Consider the following 20,955-nt stretch of genomic DNA (forward strand, 5'->3'; position numbering starts at 1 on the left):
GGTTAACATGCATGAAGCAAAGCCATGTTCCACTCCTATGAGTACCACTTGCAGTTTATCTAAGTTTGAAGGTCATGATTTTTCTGACCCTTAACTTTATCGAAGCATGGTTAGCGCCTTACATTACTTGGGTTTCACTCGTCCAGATATTGCTTTCGCAGTCCACCGTGTTAGCAAATTCATGCATCAACCCAAAGACACTCATTGGCAAGCCGTCAAGAGAATCCTTCGGTATCTAAAATCTACGGTGGGCTATGGACTTCGTTTACAAAGTACTTCAGATCATTCTCTTCAAGGGTATAGTGATGCCGATTGGGCTGGCGACAAAGATGACCGACGTAGTATTGGGGCCTACTGCATTTTTCATGGATCCAATCTTATCAGTTGGAGCTGCAAACAACAACAAACTGTTGCTCGTAGCAGCACTGAATCAGAATATAAATCTCTCTCCAACACAGCGGCAGAGCTACATTGGCTTCAATCCATACTTCATGATTTGCAGCTTCCCTTAGAGACCAGTCCAATATTATGGTGCGATAATATTGGAGTTACGTATTTGTCCTCTAATCCAGTCTTACATGCCAGAACCAAACATATTGAAATAGACTTTCACTATATTCGGGATCAAGTCTTAGCTAAAAAACTTCAGGTCTCATTTCTATCCACAAAAAATCAGCTTGCAGATTTATTAACTAAACCACTGTCATCCATTCGTTTTCATCTCCTGCAAACCAACCTTCATGTTCAAGATCTGCCCATTCGGTTGAGGGGGCGTACTGGAGGTAAAATTGAACCTGCTTCTAAGGACACAGCAACAGCCAAGGGAACAAGAGTGCCTAGTCAAAACAGAGAAGATTGCAACTGATATTTCGGAACAAGAATGCCCAGTCAAACAAAGAAGATTACAACTGATATTTCTGGCCAACAACTTTGTTACGTTTGTGATAGTGTTTTTAATTTTTGAATAGCTTATGTATAGGAGAAAGTTATGGAGAGTTTGTGTATAAATATTATACACTGTACACACTGAAATATATCTGAAAAACTCTCATCCAGTTAACATTTTACAATAACTAAGATTGAAATAATATACAAATGGCTAAAACAAATAACAAAAGAATTTATGTATATATATGTGTGTGTGTGTGTTGATGGTTTAATTTTTCTCTAAGAGGTGGAGCTGCATTCTGCAGGAAGGCCCTGGGGAAATCTCTTGGTGTCACTTCAGTAATTGTGTATCATGTAGTTTTTCTGTACCCATTTCAGTCTCCTTACTTGTTGTATCAAGCTCTTGAGAGGGATGAAGAAGAAGGTGAGTTTGAAGTACAAGAAAATGCACCATTAGACCAAACACAAGCATCAGCTTTAAAGTTTCTGTAGGAAGCAGTGAAAGGAGCTTGAGTCCAATCTGTCTTCACAAGTCCACCTCTAGTAGACCAGTCATCAGCATTCCAAAGAGAAGAGTATATTCTCATTGGTTGATTCTTTGGGAATGGAACACCAATTGACTCTGAGTTCTTGAACTCTCTTACGGGAGTGCCATCCACAGAGAAACTGAAATTACAAACAAAAAGAAAACAGCATCAATCATGTCCGTCACTGTCACCATCTTCCGGCATCTTTAACGGCGGAAATGTTACGAAGTCTCAGATCTCGTCGCCGACCCCGTCACACGTGTGCGCCGTTATCGCCGCGCTCCTCCTCCTCTCAGTCTCTCCCCTCCACACGCGTCTCTTTCAACCGTAACACCTCCTTGACCGCCCCAAGCCTCTGCTAAATGACGGTGCCTCCGATTCCGTGGGCTTCAGTTCCTCCATCGAGGACAAGATCGACGAACTGGACAATGTCGATGAAGGACAAGAAAACGACGCCGTGGATGTCGATACTCAAGATCAAGTTCACGACCAGCGAAAGGTTTCTTCATCTGGCTATTATTTCGACCACGCGACTGGATCAATCAAGAGTGCGTTTAATAAAAGATCAATTGATGAATGGGATTTTGATCAGTGGAAGGGCGAGAAAGAGAGATTCTGGGCAGAAGAGAGGGAAAACTTTCTGGTTTTTGGGCGGAAGAAATGGGTTTTGGGCGCATGAATTTTGGACGGAAGAAATGGGTTATTTTAATATTTTATAACCCTAAAGCAGCTTTGACTTAATGGCCTGAAGAATTTGGCTTGGTGAAAATTTTGAGGTGGGAAACTTTGAGATTATAACAGTTAAAGAACAAAATTTATACAATTTATTTATTATGAAATCTTTGATAGTTAATAATTGTCAAGAATTTTGTAAAACAGTCAAGAATTTATCAAAGATTAAATTTCTTAACCGATGTTTAGAACAATCAAGAAATTATGTCAAATTTTCTGTCAAGTAAAGTCTTTTTTTCTTGTAGTCATAGAAGCTTTGATTGAACTGATCATATAATGAAACTGAGTGAAGTCTTTAACTGTTAAGTGAGTTGATGAATGTGTTGAAAAAATTTGTTAAAGAAAAGTTGCATCTTTGTTTCAGGATAATAAATGGGTTAGACGCTACTTTTGCTTTATTTTAGCGGAGAAGGTGAAGGTGAAGTGGTTCTTCTTTCTCCGACATTTTACAACCACAGGTATTGCTAGGTCCACCTAGCCCACCCACCGTCAAAAAATCTAGCTTACGTGGAGAAAACGGTATTATAAAGCTGAAAGGATGATATTACTATATTAAACTGTATTAAAATATTATGTTTGGGGTTTTGTAGTTTATGTTTTATGAGATCCATAGGTTCTCGCAAGTTACAATAACACCTCTACGTTGCACGGTCGTTCTCAAATTAAAAGTGACTAACGAAGAATTTCCAATATATAGACTAATACACCCCTTAAAGATCACAAAGCGTGGCAAGATTATGCAGCAATGTCTGTCGGCCTCATTATTACATTAAACCATAATTGTGACTTTGCGATGAAATCAAACTATGATTATGATTAGATTGAGATGCTGCCATTGAATCTGGCTGCAACCAATAAGGAGTCACGTAGTCGTGATCAGATCTAGCTGTTATAGCTTGATTGACATGATGCCCTTTGAAAAGCCCATTTTATCCTTTGAATGTTTAGATTTCCCTAACATCTGTTAATCGTAGGTGTGTAAATGTCATGTTTAGAAACTTATGGGTTTCGCTTTGCTTTTACTAAACCTGAGAGATGCTATAAAGGAAGTCAACCTCTTAAAAAAGTAAGCCTGGAGAGTCAAATATTTGACAACCGACTAAGTATACCAGAAGCAAAAATATTTATCATTCATTATACAAGATTTAAGATTTAAGACTTCTTTTGGACAAGTGAACATAATTAGTACATAACTCTTTAACTCAAAACAGAATTACAATTTGCTTATATTACAAGAATTTAAGATTTGAAAGAATGAAAGAATTGGACTCTGCTAGTCACAATGACTAAAACAAACTATGAACAAAATTAATTTTATTTGGTTGATCTGCATTCCGCAGGGAGGCCCTGGGGAAATCTCTTTGTGTCGCTGCAATAATCGTATATCATGTAGTTCTTCTGAACCCACTTCAGTCTTTCTTGACTTGTTGAGTCAAGCTCTTGAGTAAGCCAGGCACCATTTCTGGATGAAGATGAAGGTGCTTTTGAATTGCAAGTAGATTTTCCCTTAGACCAAATACAAGCATCAGCTTTGAAGTTTCTGTAGGAAGCAGTGAAAGGAGCTTGAGTCCAATCAGTCTTCACAAGTCCACCTCTAGTAGCCCAGTCATCAGCATTCCAGAGTGAAGAATATATTTTCATTGGCTGATTTTTTGGGAATGGAACACCCATTGACTCTGAGTTATTGAACTCTCTTATAGGAGTGCCATCGACAAAGAAGCTGAAATCACAAACAAAAAGATTAAGAAAAACAAATAAAAATATATTAAATTTTAAGTTGGAGTGAAGAAATTAAATAGAATACTCACACAATGCGCTGTGGATTCCAGAGAATGGAATACGTGTGAAAATCAGCAGTCGGGTCGAACCAGAGATAGAATTGTTGCTCTCTGTTACCCTTTCCTTGACTGAACACATTAGTGTGAAGAATGTAAGGATCACCACTCAAATTTCCCAAGAACTCGAAGTCTATCTCATCCCATGTAGACCCTTTTGAGGACAACTGCAAATTTAAGATAACATTTAGTAACATAAACTTAGATATATAGAAACAAGAGAAAATTTTTATACGGTTTAGGAACTTACATAATAAGCAGTGACAGTGCCAGCAGAGTTTCCAGCGACAAGCTTGACCTGCATATCAATCTTGCCAAATAGATACTCATTCTTGGACTGGAAGCCGGAGCCAGAGGCTTTGTCAAGAGACAAAGTAAGAAGGTTCCCATTGTTGATCATCTTACCACGGCCATCTCCCCAAGTAATATCAAAATTTTCGTTCAAGCTACCGGCAGAAGCAACCATTAAAGAACCGAGCAGAATAATGAAATGCAACATTGAAGCCATAGAAGCTTTGATTAAAACTGAGTGAAGTTTGAAAGTGAAGGGATGCATGTGTTAAGAATTATGGATTGTATTTATAGTAAAACAACTAGGCTTTGGAAATGGAGAAAAGGAAGATTATTGGAAGCTTCAATCAACTAAGCTGTTGACAGTTGTAAGTTTGAAAATAATTGTAAAAAAAAAAAAAAAATTGTTGTGAGTACGTATGTTTTATGAGGATAAGAGAGAGTACAACGCCACTTCGCTTTTATTATGGGAAGAAGGTGAAGAGATATTTCGCGGGTTCGCTTCATCACAAGCTTTCCCAGATATGTTACAGCCAATACTTGCGGTTCAACTAACCCACTTGAACTGTCAAATCATCTAATGTCATTATGTCACTCCACCAGCTCCACCTTCACCACTCACCCTCCAAATATCTGTCTCACGCGGTGAAAATAATATTCTATTGCCAATAATAATAGTAATACGGCACGTGTTTTATTTTATTTTTCGATCTATCCATTAATTTTAAATTAATTGTGTATTTTATAAGATTGATATGTCAGATGACGGGATATATTTGTTATATTTAAGACTTTTTTTTGTTTAATGTAGACCTTTTTGTATTATGTCCTCTCTCTAAGTGAGGGAGGGCATAATTTGTATTAATTACAAACAAAAAAAAAAAAAAAAAAAAAATTAGAATCTGAGGAGCATTAAAAAAAAAATAGAAATGAGGATATTTAGGGTACGTTTGGCTTAGTGTTTTTATCCATATTCACAATCATATTCTTCAAATGTTGTTTGGCATGTAATTCCCATAATATTAGTCTATTTTTTAATTACTTTTTGACCTCACAAGTTTATTAATTTCATAAATACCCCCCAGAAAAAAGTTTAAAAACTAACAAAAACACCCCCATCTACCAATACTTGTCAGATTTCGGCAATCATCGCCGGTGGTAGCCGAAATCTGTCACAACAGTCACACGACCATCGGAAATGGCCAGTAGTGGCCAGATTTGGCCTTTTCCGACCAGATCCGTGGCGGATCTGGCCGGAAAAGGCCAAATCTGGCCATTACTGGCCATTTCCGATGATCGGTGGATCTGGCCGAAAAATGCCAGATCTGGCTGTCAACGAGGCCAAATCTTGGCCATCGTTGATAGACAATGATGGCCAAAGATGGCCTTTTCTGGCCGTCGAAGGCCACATCCAACCTTAGATCTGGCCTTTTTCCTGCCAGATCCGTGGTGGATATGGCCGAAAAATGTCATATCGATCGAATACCCGCTAGATCCGACCGATATGTGTGTTTATCCAATTTTCCAACTAGATTCCGATGGTGGTGGCCGGAATCTGGCATTGTAGGTGGTAGGGGTGTTTTTGTCATTTTAAAATATTTTAATATATTAGGGTGTTTATTAAATTAGCAAACCTTAGGGGCTTTTTCATAAATTTTTAAATTTTATCTCATAATACTCCCCTATCCAACTATCCAATGCTATCCCCAAAATCCTACCCAAAATAATAAGTCAAACGCACCCTAAAATTTTTATGCTACAGGTAGTATAAGAAACAATTATATTGCAATATAAGATTACTTAATTATATTTGAAATCTCCTTTTTTTTTTTTTTTTTTTTATAACTAGGTGTCTGGGCTAGTTTGTATGCACCTCAACTAATCTCCGGGGTTCATTAAACACCCTTTAAGCTTAAAGGACCAGATAAGCAAACCCCAAGGTTTGAACCCAAGAACTCAAAGAAGATAGTAAACCTCATTGACTGCCTTACCAACCCCTTAGGCGACATTTCGTTGGAGGTAATGAAAGATTACTAGGATTATGTCATCCTATATTACTTGATTACTATGTTTGGTTGTCAAGTAATATAAGATTCTGGTAATCTTGCATTACCGATAATTGTTACTGTTGGTAATATTAGAGGTAATCTAATTACTTTTATTTTCTTAGATATTGTAAAATTACTTGGTAATCTTATTTTTGTTACAATTCTATCCCTTATTAATAAAAAATTTGGACAATAATGCCCATGTTTTAAAATAAATTTACATTAATATACCATTTCAATTTTACCTTTGTTTAATTAAGTTTTTGAACAATAATGTCCTTATATTTAAAACAAATTAGACACCACCACCGCCGACATCGGGCCAACCACCAAGGATCGCCGCCAGAAGGTCACCGAAGTCCCTAAAAATGATCGAGATTCGTTGGGAGGCTCCGGGAGGCTTCAATATAGCCGTTTTTGGCCATATCAGGCGAGATCTAACCATTAATGGCCAGATCTAGCCTAAATCTAACCGCTAATGGCTAGGGATCTTGCCATTTTCGACCAGATCTGGCTTGATATGGCCGTTTTCTGCCATCAATATGGCCAGAAACGGCCATATCAGAGCCTCGTGGTCACGGTGAGCTACTCACGACGACTTTCAGAGACTTCCTACAATGGTTTGCGGTGGCGGCAGGGGTGGGGTGATTTTGTCATAAATTAAAGTTTCATATAAGTGGGGTGTTTTAGCTAAATCTGAAATATTGGGGGTTAAAAAAATTATTTAAAAATTAATAATAAAAATAATATTATATTAATATTTAAAAAGGAGGGCAATTTAGTAATTTAAATAACATACCCACCAATTTATTCCCCCTAACCAAACATATTAATATAATATATCCACCAACTAACCAAACACATTTTCTTAAAGATTCCCAATAATCTTCAAGGGGTGTTTGGTTCAGGGAATGTTGAATTACTAGAAATGTTGGATTATTAGAAAGTTAGATTACATTGAAGATTACTGGGAATCTTTAGGAAAATGTGTTTAGTTAATTAGTGGCTATGTTATATTAATATGTTTGGTTGGGAGGAATAAATTGGTGGGTATGTTATTTAAATTACTGAATTGTCCTCTAATTAAATATTATTATTATTATATTAATTTTTAATATTAATTTTTCATTAGGTAATATAAAATTTCAATAATCCAATATTTCCTGAACCAAACACACCCTTAGGGTTATCTCCTTTTTTCTTTCCAACTGATTTTTCATTAGGGAAGTGATCATNGAGTTTGTTTTAGAGTTGGTCAGTTGGGTGGCGTACTGGCGTTAATAGGTTAGGCAGGGACTTAGGGTTTTTTTTTTCAAAAAAGGGGTACCCGCGGGTTTACCCGTGTAACCCGTCAAAAAAGGGGTTGGGCCGGGTACGGGTAACTTAAACGGGTTCAACATATTAAACCCATGCCCTATATATTTTACCCGGGTACGGACCGACCCGCGGGTCTAAACCCATTTTGCCAGGTCTACCCTCACCCCCCCCCCCCCCCCCCCCCCCCCCCCACAAAAAAAAAAAAAAAAAAAAACCTAATCTGGAACTTGTTAACAAAAATAAAATTACAAGTTATAAATTCAAAATTACAAACTCCATTACTTTGTAAAGATAGATTGTCAAAAGCCAAACCAACTTACTTTAAATATTATGAAATATAAATATAAATGTATTCACATTACTTTTTCTATAAAAGGTTTTATTAACCCCCTACTCTTTAATTTTGTTTTATATTAGTCTCGGTTTCTAGTTTTGGTTCCTAACTATAAAAACTAGAACCGAAAACACACAATAACGGTTCCAAAAATTTGGAATCGGAACCTACCAGTTGATGACTGGTTCTGGGTAGGAATTGAAACCAAACTCTAGATACCCGTCGGTTTCGGTTCCAATCGATTCTTTTGAATACCCCTAGTGCATTAACACTTTTTTTGGCAAAAGACTAACTCATGTTAGCAAAAAAGAGCTCACGTTAGCAACATCTAAGCCAAGGGTTTTTTATTTTTTTAGACAAATTCCGAAATCCAAAATCATTTCTGAGACTACCGTTGGATTCTCCACAACCTTCCTTACAAAACCTATACTTTCACTTGTTAATTTTACTTACCCTTTTCTATTATCTCTAACAATCATTAATGGTGTTAGTTTAAAGATGAAATCAAAATAAAGACGATCAAGGATACCAACTTATAATTTCGCTAAACCTAGTTGGGAATACGTCGTTTATCCATTTTTATTTTTTTAATCGCCTTACTCTTTTTGGTTTTTCTGTGGCGGTGGTGGCCGGTGGGTAACGTACTTACGTTAAATCCAAAAGATTCCTATCGATGTGTCAAATCTTGAAGCATTGTAAATATTGAATTTGTCGTATAAATTTCTTATTCGAAGAATTCTGCTATGAAATCTTTAGAATCCATTAATTTCTAGCAATCAGTTTTCAGGTGAAATCTCATCTAATACAGAGATCCACTAACAGAGATCAGTTTTCTAGCATTATATTTTAAAAGGTATTTTGTAATAATAATAATAATACAGAGATCCACTAACAGTTGGTTGGCCCAAGGAAGCCCAGTAAAGATTCCATCCATGGGCATAAATAATTAGAAATAAGGTCATTAAAAATTAACTGTTGGATTACAATGAGAAATTACCAACCGTGTGATAACTAAGATGGCAAAGAATGAAAGAATCTGAATCTAGCAATAGCAGAACGAATTAATAACTACAATAAACAATAAAAGAATTGATGTATATTTCGGTTTCACAAATTTAACTAGTCTCTAAGAGGTGGAGCTGCTTCTGTAGGGAGGCCCTGGGGAAATCTCTTGTGTCACTGCAATAATTGTATATCATGTAGTTTTTTCTGAACCCATTTCAATCTCTCTTGACTGTGGTGTCAAGTTCTTGATTGAACCAGGCACCATTGCTGGAGTAGAAGGAGAGTTGAAGAGCAAGAGATGACCATAGAACAAACACAAGCATCTGCTTTAAAGTTTCTGTAGGAAGCAGTGAAAGGAGCTTGAGTCCAATCTGTCTTCACAAGTCACCTCTGGTAGCCCAGTCATCAGCATTCCAGAGAGAAGAGTATATTCTCATTGGCTTCTTGGGAATGGAACACCACTTGACTCTGAGTTCTTGAACTCTCTTATGGGAGTACCATCCACAGAGAAGCTGAAATTAGAAACAAAGATTGGTGAGTTAAACAGATCCAGAACAACACATAAGCAAGATTGAGATTAAGTGAGAGGGAGAAATTAATTAATAGAATAACTCACACAATGCGCTGGGGATTCCAGAGAATGGAATAGGTGTGAAAATCAGCAGTTGGGTCAAACCAGAGATAGAATTGTTGTTCTCTGTTACCCTTCCTTGGCTGAAAACATTGGTATGAAGAATGTAAGGATCACCACTCAAATTTCCCAAGAATTCGAAGTCTATCTCATCCCATGTAGACCCTTTTGAGATAAACTGCAAAAATACATCATTTATGTACATGACAATGAAAAAGAATTAACTGAAAATCTAATCAATACAGTAGGAACTTACAATAAGCAGTGACAGTGCCAGCAGAGTTTCCCGGGACGTTTGAGCTGCATATCAATATTCCCAAAAAATATCATTCCTGGTGGAAGCCAGAGCGAGGCTTTATCAAGATTCAGAGTAAGAAGCTCCCGTTGTTGAGAATCTTTGCACGGCCATCTCCCCAAGTGATGTCAAAATCTTGGTTGAAGTTACCAGCGAAGACACCATCAAAGAACCAAGAAGAGAAACAAATGCAACATTGAAGCCATAGAATCTCTGATTGAAGCGAAGAACAATCTATGAAACTAAGTGAAGTTTGAATTGTGATTAGTGAAAGTGAAGCGAGAGTTGAGAATAACAATGGTTTGTTTTATAGTGAGGCTGGCCTGTGTATGAAGAAGCGAAGAGGAAGTGCAGGAAGGAAGAATCAGCTAAGCTGGGGACAGTTGTTGACATGAAAGCGTTAAAAGAAAAGCTGGAGGTGTCGCAATCAAACAAAAGAAGACAGCCACAGCCAGGATATATTAAATAATAGTGAATAACCGCGGTTTGGGTTGTATGTAGAGGAAACTGGAAAGAATAGATTTACTGGCTGTTGCCCGTTGGGTGTTGCCATCACCAGCTGACTCTTAGATTTTCAACGCTCATTAATGACAGTATAAGACAAGTGGAATACCCATACATTGTAATCTAATTCTTACATCAAGTGAAATTTGAACACAATTTAACGGTTTTACTCTTACCAGCCTTTGACAGGTGTTTACTTTGTCTATTCGGATCATAATGTATTGGTCAAACCTTTGAACAATTTAATGATTGTTAGTTGTTATAGCATTATTATTCGGAATAGCAAACCACATATTTCCACCTAAAGTTTAGCGAATTTAGATTGATACTCTTAATTGATTTATTTTAGATTTTCATTTTTAAGTAACTCATTTCTTTTAGTTACAAATTTTCAATTTTCCCTGTAACACGATGTAGTTAGCACACTAAAGTCATTATAGGGTGTTTCGATTTTGGTGTCCTGCATTTTTAAGGAACCAGAATTGAAACTGACGGTTCCTTAAAATTGAAACGAAACCGAACTGACGGTTAATTCCTAGTACCAGAACGGAACCTGTACAAACGGCTTCGGTTTGGTTTGGGTACCCCATAAAAATTTATGACCCCCAAAAGTTTTTAAAATAGCAAAAAAAACCCTAAAAACTACAAATACCACCCCTCACTAGACCTGGCAAAACGGGGGGTGGGCGGGTACAGACCGGGTCAAAAGGGTACGGGCCCTATACGGGTTGAGATATACGGGTCCAAAATATTGGACCCGTGCCCTACCCTATACGGGGAGGGGGGACCGCGGGTGGACGTTTTTTCTTCTCCAGATTTTTGTTTTACGTTTCACCTAATAGTTTCAATTATGGCAATTACACCCCCAAATTCTTGCAGTTTAATTTTTTACTTACACCCCTAAATAAACTACTAAATTCAATTCAATTAAGAATATAAACAATAGGAACAAAATAAACAAATAACACATAACAAACAATAACATATAATACAAGACTACAAATACCAACCAAAATAAATAATAACAAATCACTAATACACAATTACACATAAACAAACAAATAAATCAATAAAATAAATAACAACTAAAATAAACAAATACATAATCCAATATTCAACAAAAAAACTTCTTAGGACAGCAAATGTTCATCCACAGTGGGCATGATAGAGTCTCTTGATTCCACAATCTCGAGATTAGCAATGGCACATCAAGCATCATCCGAATCATCATTTACCTCATCATCTACAAAACAATGATCAATTAAAATATTAATAAATGTAAATAATAAAATATAGAAATATTAGTTAACCTATTACCTTCAAACTCATTTCCATATAGCAAGTTCGAGTGCATATCAAAGATTCGCATTTTTTGGTCGAAGTGAGCTTCGAGGCAACAGTGGAATTAGAAACAAGCATAGGATAAAGGCCTTAGAGATTTATTCTTGAGAATGTAATTCCATAAGTAACCGAAAATGAAAGATTTTACATAACTATGACTAGCTTTAGCTTAACAAAACTTCCAACTCCAATCACCAAACACTGGTGTACGAGATAGAAACCTACACAATATCTACAAAACAAAAAGTTCTAGAGGCTTGTTTTCAGGTTAGTGAACACAAAAACTTGTTTATTTCAACCTGACTTCATCTCTAATGTTGAAACAAGCAGAGACGAGTCTAACCAAAATGATGAATATCTATTGAAGAAATGTCTCAGTCCTGAACTTCTGATGTTGGATGTCAAACAGATCTCAACCTGCAAAATGGCATATAAACCCCAACAATTTAGCAAGTGGAACACGACAAATCTAACAAGCCTCTGATGGTTTTACTAATTTTAATGTTATACAAAAACTTCTATCACCACAAAAATAATGTAATCCAACCATTACTTAAAAAAAAGAAAAAAAAGGCAGGCCATGTCAGAAGTTGAAGTCTCCAGTTTGAATAATTTGTAAAGTAAATTACGAAGGTTTTATGAACAAAAACCACTCAGACCGATAAAGACATGTACAACACAAAATTGATGACCAATATCTATTAGGAAACAAAAAAACTATTGAACCTCTTAGAATTTGACCTTCCCATTCCGTAGCCAACAATAAAAGAGATGTACATAACTTGACTAGCTTTAGCCTCTAGAAAGCATTCTGGATGTTGCTGCTAGACAAACATTATGATCAATGAAAAAGCACATTGGAAAAGAAGAGGGAAAGAAAACACCAGGATGTATACACAGAAAAAGGCACTTGGAAAACCAGCAAACAAATGAGGCACAGGGCAGCACTTATTACCACCGTCTCTATTATTAAGTATCCTATAAACCAATAATGAAGTTGCATGGAAACAGATAGCATGGAAGAGGAAAACAATGAATCGTTATTTGCTATCCGATCCCCATAAACCTTCTTTTGATTTTAAACTGTCAGAATTCAGATTGAAACAATGATTTGTGTTTGACAATGATAATAGAAGTTCTCAGAACGCATAAGTTCAATAAGATTATAAATTCAAGAAAACAGAGGAGAAAAAATATAAATGATAATAACAAATAAATCTCTTTATTCCACCGTATAATAACAATAATAGTATAGCAAATATAATATATAACAACAATGAATGATACAACTCAAGAAATGACTCTCTCAAATCTCAAAACAAACATCCTCCATCGATCATCCATAATCCATTATAGATAATATAACAACTAAGTGTCCATGCCTTTTCATCTTGAGATTTCAAAGCCTAGACCCCCTGGTAGCAGAATGCCACTATCACCACAATTATAAAACAGAAAACGAGAACACTGTCTAGTTAACTACACCATAACCAGAAATGATACATAGAGATCTAGTGGCTCAAAACTCAAAAAATTGAACATTTTACACAAGTACATACTACAGTCTACTGTCTAGTGTCTAGTAAATACCCTTAATGATGGAGTCTTGAGACGGAGAGAGCAGGAGATGACGAGCTTGCGACGGAGAGAGACAGGAGATGACGAGCTTGCGACGGAGAGAGACAGGAGATGACGAGCTTGCACAACCGACGACTACAGAGAGAGGAGATGACGAGCCGACGACGATGAATGACTGCGATCGGCGACTGTGAACACGGAACAGAGGAGATGAGAGTTGAGAGAATGAAAACGCGAAACAGACAGTGATGAGAGATTCAGTTCAGAGGAGCGAGAGAGAAGAAGCAGTTGGGTCAAACCAGAGATAGAATTGTTGTTCTCTGTTACCCTTCCCTTGGCTGTACACATTAGTGTGAAGAATGTAAGGATCACCACTCAAATTTCCCAAGAACTCGAAGTCTATCTCATCCCATGTAGACCCTTCTGAGGACAACTGCAAATTTACACATTAAATTCAGTAACATGAACACATTTTATCACCAAAAAAGCAAAAAAAAAAATTTGAGTAAGAGAATATAATATAGTAACTTACATAGTAAGCAGTGACAGTGCCCGCTGAGTTTCCAGGGACAAGCTTCAGCTGCATATCAAGCTTGCAAAATAAATATTCATTCTTGGACTGGAAGCCAGAGCCAGAGGCTTTGTCAAGAGACAAAGTCAAAAGCTGTCCATTGTTAAGCATTTTAGCACGGCCATCTCCCCAAGTAATCTCAAAATTTTCGTCCAAGCTACCAGCAGAGGCAACTATCAAGGAACCTAGTAGAAGAAACAATTGCAACATCCAAGCCATGGAAGCTTTGATAGATTGAAACTGAGTAAAGTTTGAATTGTGTTAGTGATGAAGGTGTTGAGAATCATGGATTGTATTTATATAAAACTACTAGGCTGTTAAAGGTGACAAGAGGAAGGTGAAATTGTTATTTTGTATAAGAGTAAAAACTGATTAGACACGCTGGCTTTGCAAAATTTATGCAAAAAAGTTGAAGCGACATTGGGCGGTTGACTTCATCACAAGCTCCCTCCGACATTATAGAACCAGTACCATCTTCAACTGGGCCACCAGCACCATCAAAAAGAAGTGGTTCAATTGGACCAACTGCACCGTCAAACCAAAAGCTGAAAAGTAGAAACCTGTAACGTAAGTTAAAGCTGGTAAAACAAGAGTTGGGTAATTAATCTTTGGGACCCGATATTAATTCTGTTAACGCGTTTTTTCCGTGTGCATTTGAGAGAAGACCATTTTTGTTCTTTCAAAATATTAAAATCGTTTTTTGTTTTGTGAATGCGTTTTCAGAAAAATTGAAAAGCTGCAAGAAATGGAGACTTGTCAAAAAGAAAAAGGTCTCGGAAATGGCTGTTTACGATTTAGATATAGATTCAAATCGTATTTATTATTACAAAAAATAAACTTGTTCACCGAAAGTTTTAGTGTTAAAAACCATTTTAGAAAACGTTAAGAACTTACGTTATGTACGAGTTTGAGTTGGCATCAAAGCTGATAGAGATTAAGTCTAAGTTTAATGAAGCTTAATTTCTTCCTACGAGATAAAGCGATCTATGAAATTTATAAATTTGTAGAATCAACATCTTGCAAGAGGGCTTGAATCCTTCTAACTTAATTTTATTACCAAGCAAATTAAACGTTTTGAATAGAAGAACAAGTCTCAACCACGTAACTATACTATACTTAAAGCCACAAGAGAAAGTAGAAGTAGAAGAGAATTCGAATTCTACGGAGAACCATGCAATACTGTTTGTGGAGTTTGGAATGCAAGATCGATGTTGATACTCCGTTTAAACCAAATCAATCTAGAAAAATATTTGGTGTTAGAGAAATTCAGAAAGGATTAACACTGGCTGCATTCATTATATCTAGTATATTATTTTTTATTCCACTTGTAATTATGTCGGTTAATGAAGTTGGCCTACGGTTTATAAGCCTTGAATCCTTTTAATTAAGTAGACACAATAAATACATTTTAGGTGAAAGACAACCTTCGTAAAATTGGAAAGCAAATTCATGCAAATTGGGTTTAAAACAGATAATATCTAATTATTAATTAACGTTATTAATCATTTCTAATCACCTGAATTCCAATAATTCGTCAAGCTCGCCGCCTGTTATATCCTCTGACCTCATAGATCTCAATCTTTCCAATAATAATTTCTCAAGATCCATTTTTCAAATATTTTCTTATTAGATGAGGATGTTAAGATTTTTCGATCTTAAAAGATAAATTTTTTATTTGGAGAATTATCTTATTGTTGGAAGCATTTGAGATCATTGGAGATCCTTGATTTTGGGAACAACAAATTTAAAATTTTGTTGTTCCCAAAATCATTTAAAACTTTCACAGATTTAAAGGTACTTGACATAAGTCACAAAAAAAAAAAAAAAAAAAAAAAAAATGGACATAAGTCAAAATGAGTTTGAAGTTTCAGCTTAGATCAAAGAAATATTTTCAAGAATGATAATTCTCAATCATCGTTCACGTAGGTTTTATGGTTGTTTACTGATGGAACTTTGTCAATTCTCTTCTCTGCAAATCTTAGACCTTGTGTATAACAATCTCTCTGGAACAATACCAACATGTGTTAATAATTTTAGTGTCATGGTGACAACTATTCTATAGGCGATTGTTTTCATCATGGTAGTCTCTCAAAGGGTGAACTTTTTATGGAGGATGCAAACCTTGTGACAAAAGGAGAGATGTCAGAATATAGCAATATTCTTCACTTGGTAAGAACTAGTAGATCTTTCCAAAAATAATTTCTCTAAGGAGATTCCTATTGATTTGTCAAATCTTGAAGCACTGTAAATATTGAATTTGTCGTATAAATTTCTTATTCGAAGAATTCCTAAAACCATTGGTGCTATGACATCTTTAGAATCCATTAATTTTTCTAGCAATCAGTTTTCAGGCGAAATCTCATCTAATACAGAGATCCACTAACAGAGATCAGTTTTCTAGCATTTATATTTTAAAATGGATATTTTGTAATAATAATAATAATACAGAGATCCACTAACAGTTGGTCTTGGCCCAAGGAAGCCCAGTAAAGATTCCATCCATGGGCATAAATAATTATGAAATAAAGGTCCATTAAAGAATATAACTGTTGGATTACAATGAGAAATTACCAACCTTGGTGATAACTAAGATGGCAAAGAATGAAAGAATCTGAATCTAGCAATAGCATAACGAATTAATAACTACAATAAACAATAAAAGAATTGATGTTATATTTCGGTTTCACAAATTTAACTAGTCTCTAAGAGGTGGAGCTGCATTCTGTAGGGAGGCCCTGGGGAAATCTCTTAGTGTCACTGCAATAATTGTATATCATGTAGTTTTTCTGAACCCATTTCAATCTCTCTTGACTTGTGGTGTCAAGTTCTTGATTGAACCAGGCACCATTGCTGGATGTAGACGGAGAGTTTGAAGAGCAAGAAGATGCACCATTAGACCAAACACAAGCATCTGCTTTAAAGTTTCTGTAGGAAGCAGTGAAAGGAGCTTGAGTCCAATCTGTCTTCACAAGTCCACCTCTGGTAGCCCAGTCATCAGCATTCCAGAGAGAAGAGTATATTCTCATTGGCTGATTCTTTGGGAATGGAACACCACTTGACTCTGAGTTCTTGAACTCTCTTATGGGAGTACCATCCACAGAGAAGCTGAAATTAGAAACAAAAGATTGGTGAGTCTAAACAGATCCAGAACAACAACTAAGCAAGATTGAGATTTATGTTAGAGGGAAGAAATTAATTAAATAGAATACTCACACAATGCGCTGGGGATTCCAGAGAATGGAATAGGTGTGAAAATCAGCAGTTGGGTCAAACCAGAGATAGAATTGTTGTTCTCTGTTACCCTTTCCTTGGCTGAACACATTGGTATGAAGAATGTAAGGATCACCACTCAAATTTCCCAAGAATTCGAAGTCTATCTCATCCCATGTAGACCCTTTTGAGGATAACTGCAAAAATACACTCATTTTAGTAACATGATCACTGACAAAGAAATTAAGCTGAAAATCTAATCAATACAGTTTAGGAACTTACATAGTAAGCAGTGACAGTGCCAGCAGAGTTTCCCGGGACAAGTTTGAGCTGCATATCAATATTCCCAAATAAATATTCATTCCTGGATTGGAAGCCAGAGCCAGAGGCTTTATCAAGATTCAGAGTAAGAAGCTCCCCGTTGTTGAGAATCTTTGCACGGCCATCTCCCCAAGTGATGTCAAAATCTTGGTTGAAGTTACCAGCAGAAGCAACCATCAAAGAACCAAGAAGAAGAAACAAATGCAACATTGAAGCCATAGAATCTCTGATTGAAGCGAAGAACAATCTATGAAACTAAGTGAAGTTTGAATTGTGATTAGTGAAAGTGAAGCGATGAGTTGAGAATAACAATGGTTTGTATTTATAGTGAGGCTAGGCCTGTGTATGAAGAAGCGAAGAGGAAAGTGATAGGAAGGAAGAATCAGCTAAGCTGGGGACAGTTGTTAACATGAAAAAGCGTTAAAAAGAAAAGCTGGAGGTGTCGCAATCACTAACAAAAGAAGACAGCCACAGCCAGGATATATTATAATAATAGTGAATAACACGCGGTTTGGGTTGTATTTGTAGAGGAAACTGGAAAGAAATAGATTTACTGGCTGTTGCCCGTTGGGTGTTGCCATCACCAGCTGACTCTTAGATTTTCAACAAGCTCATTAATGACAGTATAAGACAAGTGGAATACCCATACATTGTAATCTAATTCTTATCATCTAAGTGAAACTTTGAACACAATTTAACGGTTTTTACTTCTCACTAGCCTTTGAGCAGGTGTTGTACTTTGTCTATTCGGATCATAATGTTATTGGTCAAACCTTTGAACATAATTTAATGATTGTTAGTTGTTACTAGCCTATTATATTATTTGGGAATAAGCAAACCACATATTTCCACCTAAAGTTAAGCGAAATTTTAGATTGATACTCTTAATTGATTTCTTATAGATTTTCATTCTTAAAGTAACATCATTTCTTTTAGTTTGACAAATTTTCAATTTTCCATTGTAACACGATGTAAGTTAGCACACTAAAGTTTATTATAGGAGTGTTCAGTTTTAGGTACCCTGTATATTTTAAAAGAACCAGAACTGAAACTAACGATTCCTTAAAATTGAAACCGAAACTAAAACTAACGGTTCCAGTTCCTAGGTATCTAGAATCGGAACCTGTAACAACGGCTCCGATTTTGGTTTTGGATACCCTATAAAATTTATGACCCCCCAAAAGTTTTTAAAATAGCAAAAAAAACCCTTAAAAACATACAAATACCACCCCCTCCCCTCCCAATCTGGAACTTGTTAACAAAAATAAAATTACAAGTTATAAATTCAAAACTACAAACTCCATTACTTTGTAAAGATAGATTCTCAAAAGTCAAACCAACTTACTTTAAATGTAATGAAATATAAATATAAAAGTATTCACATTACTTTTTCTACAAAAGTTTTTATTAACCCCCTACTCTTTAATTTTATTTTATATTAGTCTCGGTTTCCAGTTCCAGTTCCTAACTATAAGAACCAGAACCGAAAACGCACAATAATGGTTCCAAAAATTTGGAACCGGAACCTACCTGTTGACGACTGGTTCCGGATAGGAACCAGAATCAAACCCTAGATACCCGTCAGTTTCGGTTCCAATCGGTTCTTTTGAACACCCTTAGTGCATTAACACTTTTTTTGGCAAAAGACTAGCTCATGTTAGCAAAAAGAGCTCATGTTAGCAACATCTAAACCGACGGTTTTTTATTTTTTTAGACAAATTCTGAAATCCAAAATCACTTCTGAGACTACTGTTGGATTCCCCACAACCTTCCTTACAAAACCTATACCTTCACTTATTGATCTCATTTACCGTTTTCGACTATCTCTAATAATCATTAATGGTGTTGGTTTAAGGGTGAAATCAAAATAAAGATAATTAAGGATACCACCTTATAATTTCGCTAAACCTAGGTGGGAATACGTCGTTTACTCTGGGAATTTCCATTTTTATTTTTTTAATCGCCTTACTCTTTTTGGTTTTTCTGTGGCGGTGGTGGCCGGTGGGTAACGTACTTACGTTAAATCCAAACGACAGCGTTTCATTGAGGGGAACTAGAGCAGTGGCCCACACCCTGTCGCCACTTTCTTTATAAAGTTTAGAAAACCGCGTCTGATAAATTTTGTCCGTGTAGCCTCATAACTTTCCATTGTTCCTCAGCCAACTGTACACAGCTTAATCAAGTGAAGTTTCCTAAGCTTTTCCACTGCTCAAATTTGTAGTATAAAAATATCCGCCAAGCTCACACCTCTTATCACTCAGTTCTACTTCTCTTTACTTCAAAATCTTTCTCCATTATAGCTGCTAAAAATCATTCATATTCAAAGATTCTTTATGGCTTGTTCAGTTTCTTCTTCAGCTATTCCATCAATGGTGATGGTTGGCCTTTCGGTTCTCTCTTTTGCTGTTGCTTCTGCTGGTAACTTCAACCAGGATTTTGACATCACTTGGGGAGATGGCCGTGCCAAGATTCTCAACAATGGAGAGCTTCTTACTCTGAATCTTGATAAAGCCTCTGGCTCCGGCTTCCAATCCAGGAATGAGTATCTTTTTGGCAAGATTGATATGCAGCTCAAACTTGTCCCTGGAAACTCTGCTGGCACTGTCACTGCTTACTATGTAAGTTCCTCAACTGTTTTGACTGGATATTTAGTTTAATTTCTTTGTAAATTCATGTTACTTAAATGTTATGTGAAATTTGCAGTTGTCCTCAAAAGGGTCTACATGGGATGAGATAGACTTCGAATTCTTGGGAAATTTGAGTGGTGATCCTTACATTCTTCATACCAATGTGTTCAGCCAAGGAAAGGGTAATAGAGAACAACAGTTCTATCTCTGGTTTGACCCAACTGCTGATTTTCACACCTATTCCATTCTCTGGAATCCCCAGCGCATTGTGTGAGTATTCTATCTAATTAATTTCTTCCCTTTAACTTAAATCTCAATCTTGCTCAGTTGTTGTTCTGGATCTGTTTAGACTTACCAATCTTTTGTTTCTAATTTCAGCTTCTCTGTGGATGGTACTCCCATAAGAGAGTTCAAGAACTCAGAGTCAAGTGGTGTTCCATTCCCAAAGAGTCAGCCAATGAGAATATACTCTTCTCTCTGGAATGCTGATGACTGGGCTACTAGAGGTGGACTTGTGAAGACAGATTGGACTCAAGCTCCTTTCACTGCTTCCTACAGAAACTTCAATGCTGATGCTTGTGTTTGGTCTAATGGTGCATCTTCTTGCAATTCAAACTCACCTTCTTCCACATCCAGCAATGGTGCCTGGCTCTCTGAAGAACTTGATATAACAAGTCAAGAGAGACTGAAATGGTTTCAGAAGAACTACATGATTTACAATTATTGCAGTGACACCAAGAGATTTCCCCAGGGCCTTCCTGTAGAATGTAGCAGTACCTCTTAGAGACAACTCATTACATCAATTCTTTCATTATTTGGTAGTAATCATCTACAAACCTAGCTCAATTCTACCATTTTTTCATTCTTTGCCATCTATTTTGTATCTTTGTTACTGTAAAA

At 36.4% G+C, this 20,955-nt stretch overlaps 4 protein-coding genes and 1 pseudogene across 4 annotated transcripts; 1 reads left to right on the top strand and 4 right to left on the bottom strand.

Moving 5' to 3' along the window:
• Positions 1-1,283: 1,283 nt before the first annotated feature.
• LOC116109065 (xyloglucan endotransglucosylase/hydrolase protein 22-like) lies at positions 1,284-1,817 on the bottom strand. Its single transcript, XM_031395327.1, has 2 exons — positions 1,750-1,817; positions 1,284-1,554 (listed from the first exon to the last, which is right to left on the bottom strand). The coding sequence occupies exons 1-2, from the start codon at positions 1,815-1,817 to the stop codon at positions 1,284-1,286; spliced, it is 339 nt and encodes a 112-aa protein (XP_031251187.1).
• Positions 1,818-3,311: 1,494 nt separating this feature from the next.
• On the bottom strand, positions 3,312-4,526 carry LOC116109637 (probable xyloglucan endotransglucosylase/hydrolase protein 23). The gene is made up of 3 exons (XM_031395865.1): positions 4,233-4,526; positions 3,956-4,149; positions 3,312-3,867 (listed from the first exon to the last, which is right to left on the bottom strand). Exons 1-3 carry the CDS (start codon positions 4,488-4,490, stop codon positions 3,462-3,464), a joined length of 858 nt encoding a protein of 285 aa, XP_031251725.1. The 5' UTR covers positions 4,491-4,526; the 3' UTR covers positions 3,312-3,461.
• Positions 4,527-9,091: 4,565 nt separating this feature from the next.
• Positions 9,092-15,193, bottom strand: LOC116109077 (annotated as a pseudogene).
• Positions 15,194-16,353: 1,160 nt separating this feature from the next.
• Positions 16,354-17,724, bottom strand: LOC116109216 (probable xyloglucan endotransglucosylase/hydrolase protein 23). Its single transcript, XM_031395448.1, has 3 exons — positions 17,390-17,724; positions 17,111-17,304; positions 16,354-17,002 (listed from the first exon to the last, which is right to left on the bottom strand). The coding sequence occupies exons 1-3, from the start codon at positions 17,645-17,647 to the stop codon at positions 16,600-16,602; spliced, it is 855 nt and encodes a 284-aa protein (XP_031251308.1). The 5' UTR covers positions 17,648-17,724; the 3' UTR covers positions 16,354-16,599.
• A 1,972-nt stretch (positions 17,725-19,696) lies between these two features.
• Positions 19,697-20,931, top strand: LOC116108835 (probable xyloglucan endotransglucosylase/hydrolase protein 23). The gene is made up of 3 exons (XM_031395071.1): positions 19,697-20,046; positions 20,132-20,325; positions 20,434-20,931. The coding sequence occupies exons 1-3, from the start codon at positions 19,762-19,764 to the stop codon at positions 20,837-20,839; spliced, it is 885 nt and encodes a 294-aa protein (XP_031250931.1). The 5' UTR covers positions 19,697-19,761; the 3' UTR covers positions 20,840-20,931.
• The last annotated feature ends 24 nt before the right edge of the window (positions 20,932-20,955 follow it).

The sequence above is a fragment of the Pistacia vera genome, unplaced genomic scaffold (genome assembly GCF_008641045.1).
Source record: "Pistacia vera cultivar Batoury unplaced genomic scaffold, PisVer_v2 Contig118, whole genome shotgun sequence".
In the NCBI taxonomy this organism is placed as follows: domain Eukaryota; kingdom Viridiplantae; phylum Streptophyta; class Magnoliopsida; order Sapindales; family Anacardiaceae; genus Pistacia; species Pistacia vera.

Excerpts from the sequence above, each read along its gene's own strand:
- LOC116109065 (XM_031395327.1), bottom strand. The coding sequence starts at position 1,817 with ATGGAGGAACTGAAGCCCACGGAATCGGAGGCACCGTCATTTAGCAGA. Across the intron at positions 1,555-1,749 it reads GGCTTGGGGCGGTCAAGGAG|TTTCTCTGTGGATGGCACTC; the intron begins GTGTTACGGTTG and ends TTGTAATTTCAG.
- LOC116109637 (XM_031395865.1), bottom strand. The coding sequence starts at position 4,490 with ATGGCTTCAATGTTGCATTTCATTATTCTGCTCGGTTCTTTAATGGTT. Across the intron at positions 4,150-4,232 it reads GCACTGTCACTGCTTATTAT|TTGTCCTCAAAAGGGTCTAC; the intron begins GTAAGTTCCTAA and ends TTAAATTTGCAG. Across the intron at positions 3,868-3,955 it reads TGGAATCCACAGCGCATTGT|CTTCTTTGTCGATGGCACTC; the intron begins GTGAGTATTCTA and ends TTGTGATTTCAG.
- LOC116109216 (XM_031395448.1), bottom strand. The coding sequence starts at position 17,647 with ATGGCTTCAATGTTGCATTTGTTTCTTCTTCTTGGTTCTTTGATGGTT. Across the intron at positions 17,305-17,389 it reads GCACTGTCACTGCTTACTAT|TTATCCTCAAAAGGGTCTAC; the intron begins GTAAGTTCCTAA and ends GTATTTTTGCAG. Across the intron at positions 17,003-17,110 it reads TGGAATCCCCAGCGCATTGT|CTTCTCTGTGGATGGTACTC; the intron begins GTGAGTATTCTA and ends TTCTAATTTCAG.
- LOC116108835 (XM_031395071.1), top strand. The coding sequence starts at position 19,762 with ATGGCTTGTTCAGTTTCTTCTTCAGCTATTCCATCAATGGTGATGGTT. Across the intron at positions 20,047-20,131 it reads GCACTGTCACTGCTTACTAT|TTGTCCTCAAAAGGGTCTAC; the intron begins GTAAGTTCCTCA and ends TGAAATTTGCAG. Across the intron at positions 20,326-20,433 it reads TGGAATCCCCAGCGCATTGT|CTTCTCTGTGGATGGTACTC; the intron begins GTGAGTATTCTA and ends TTCTAATTTCAG.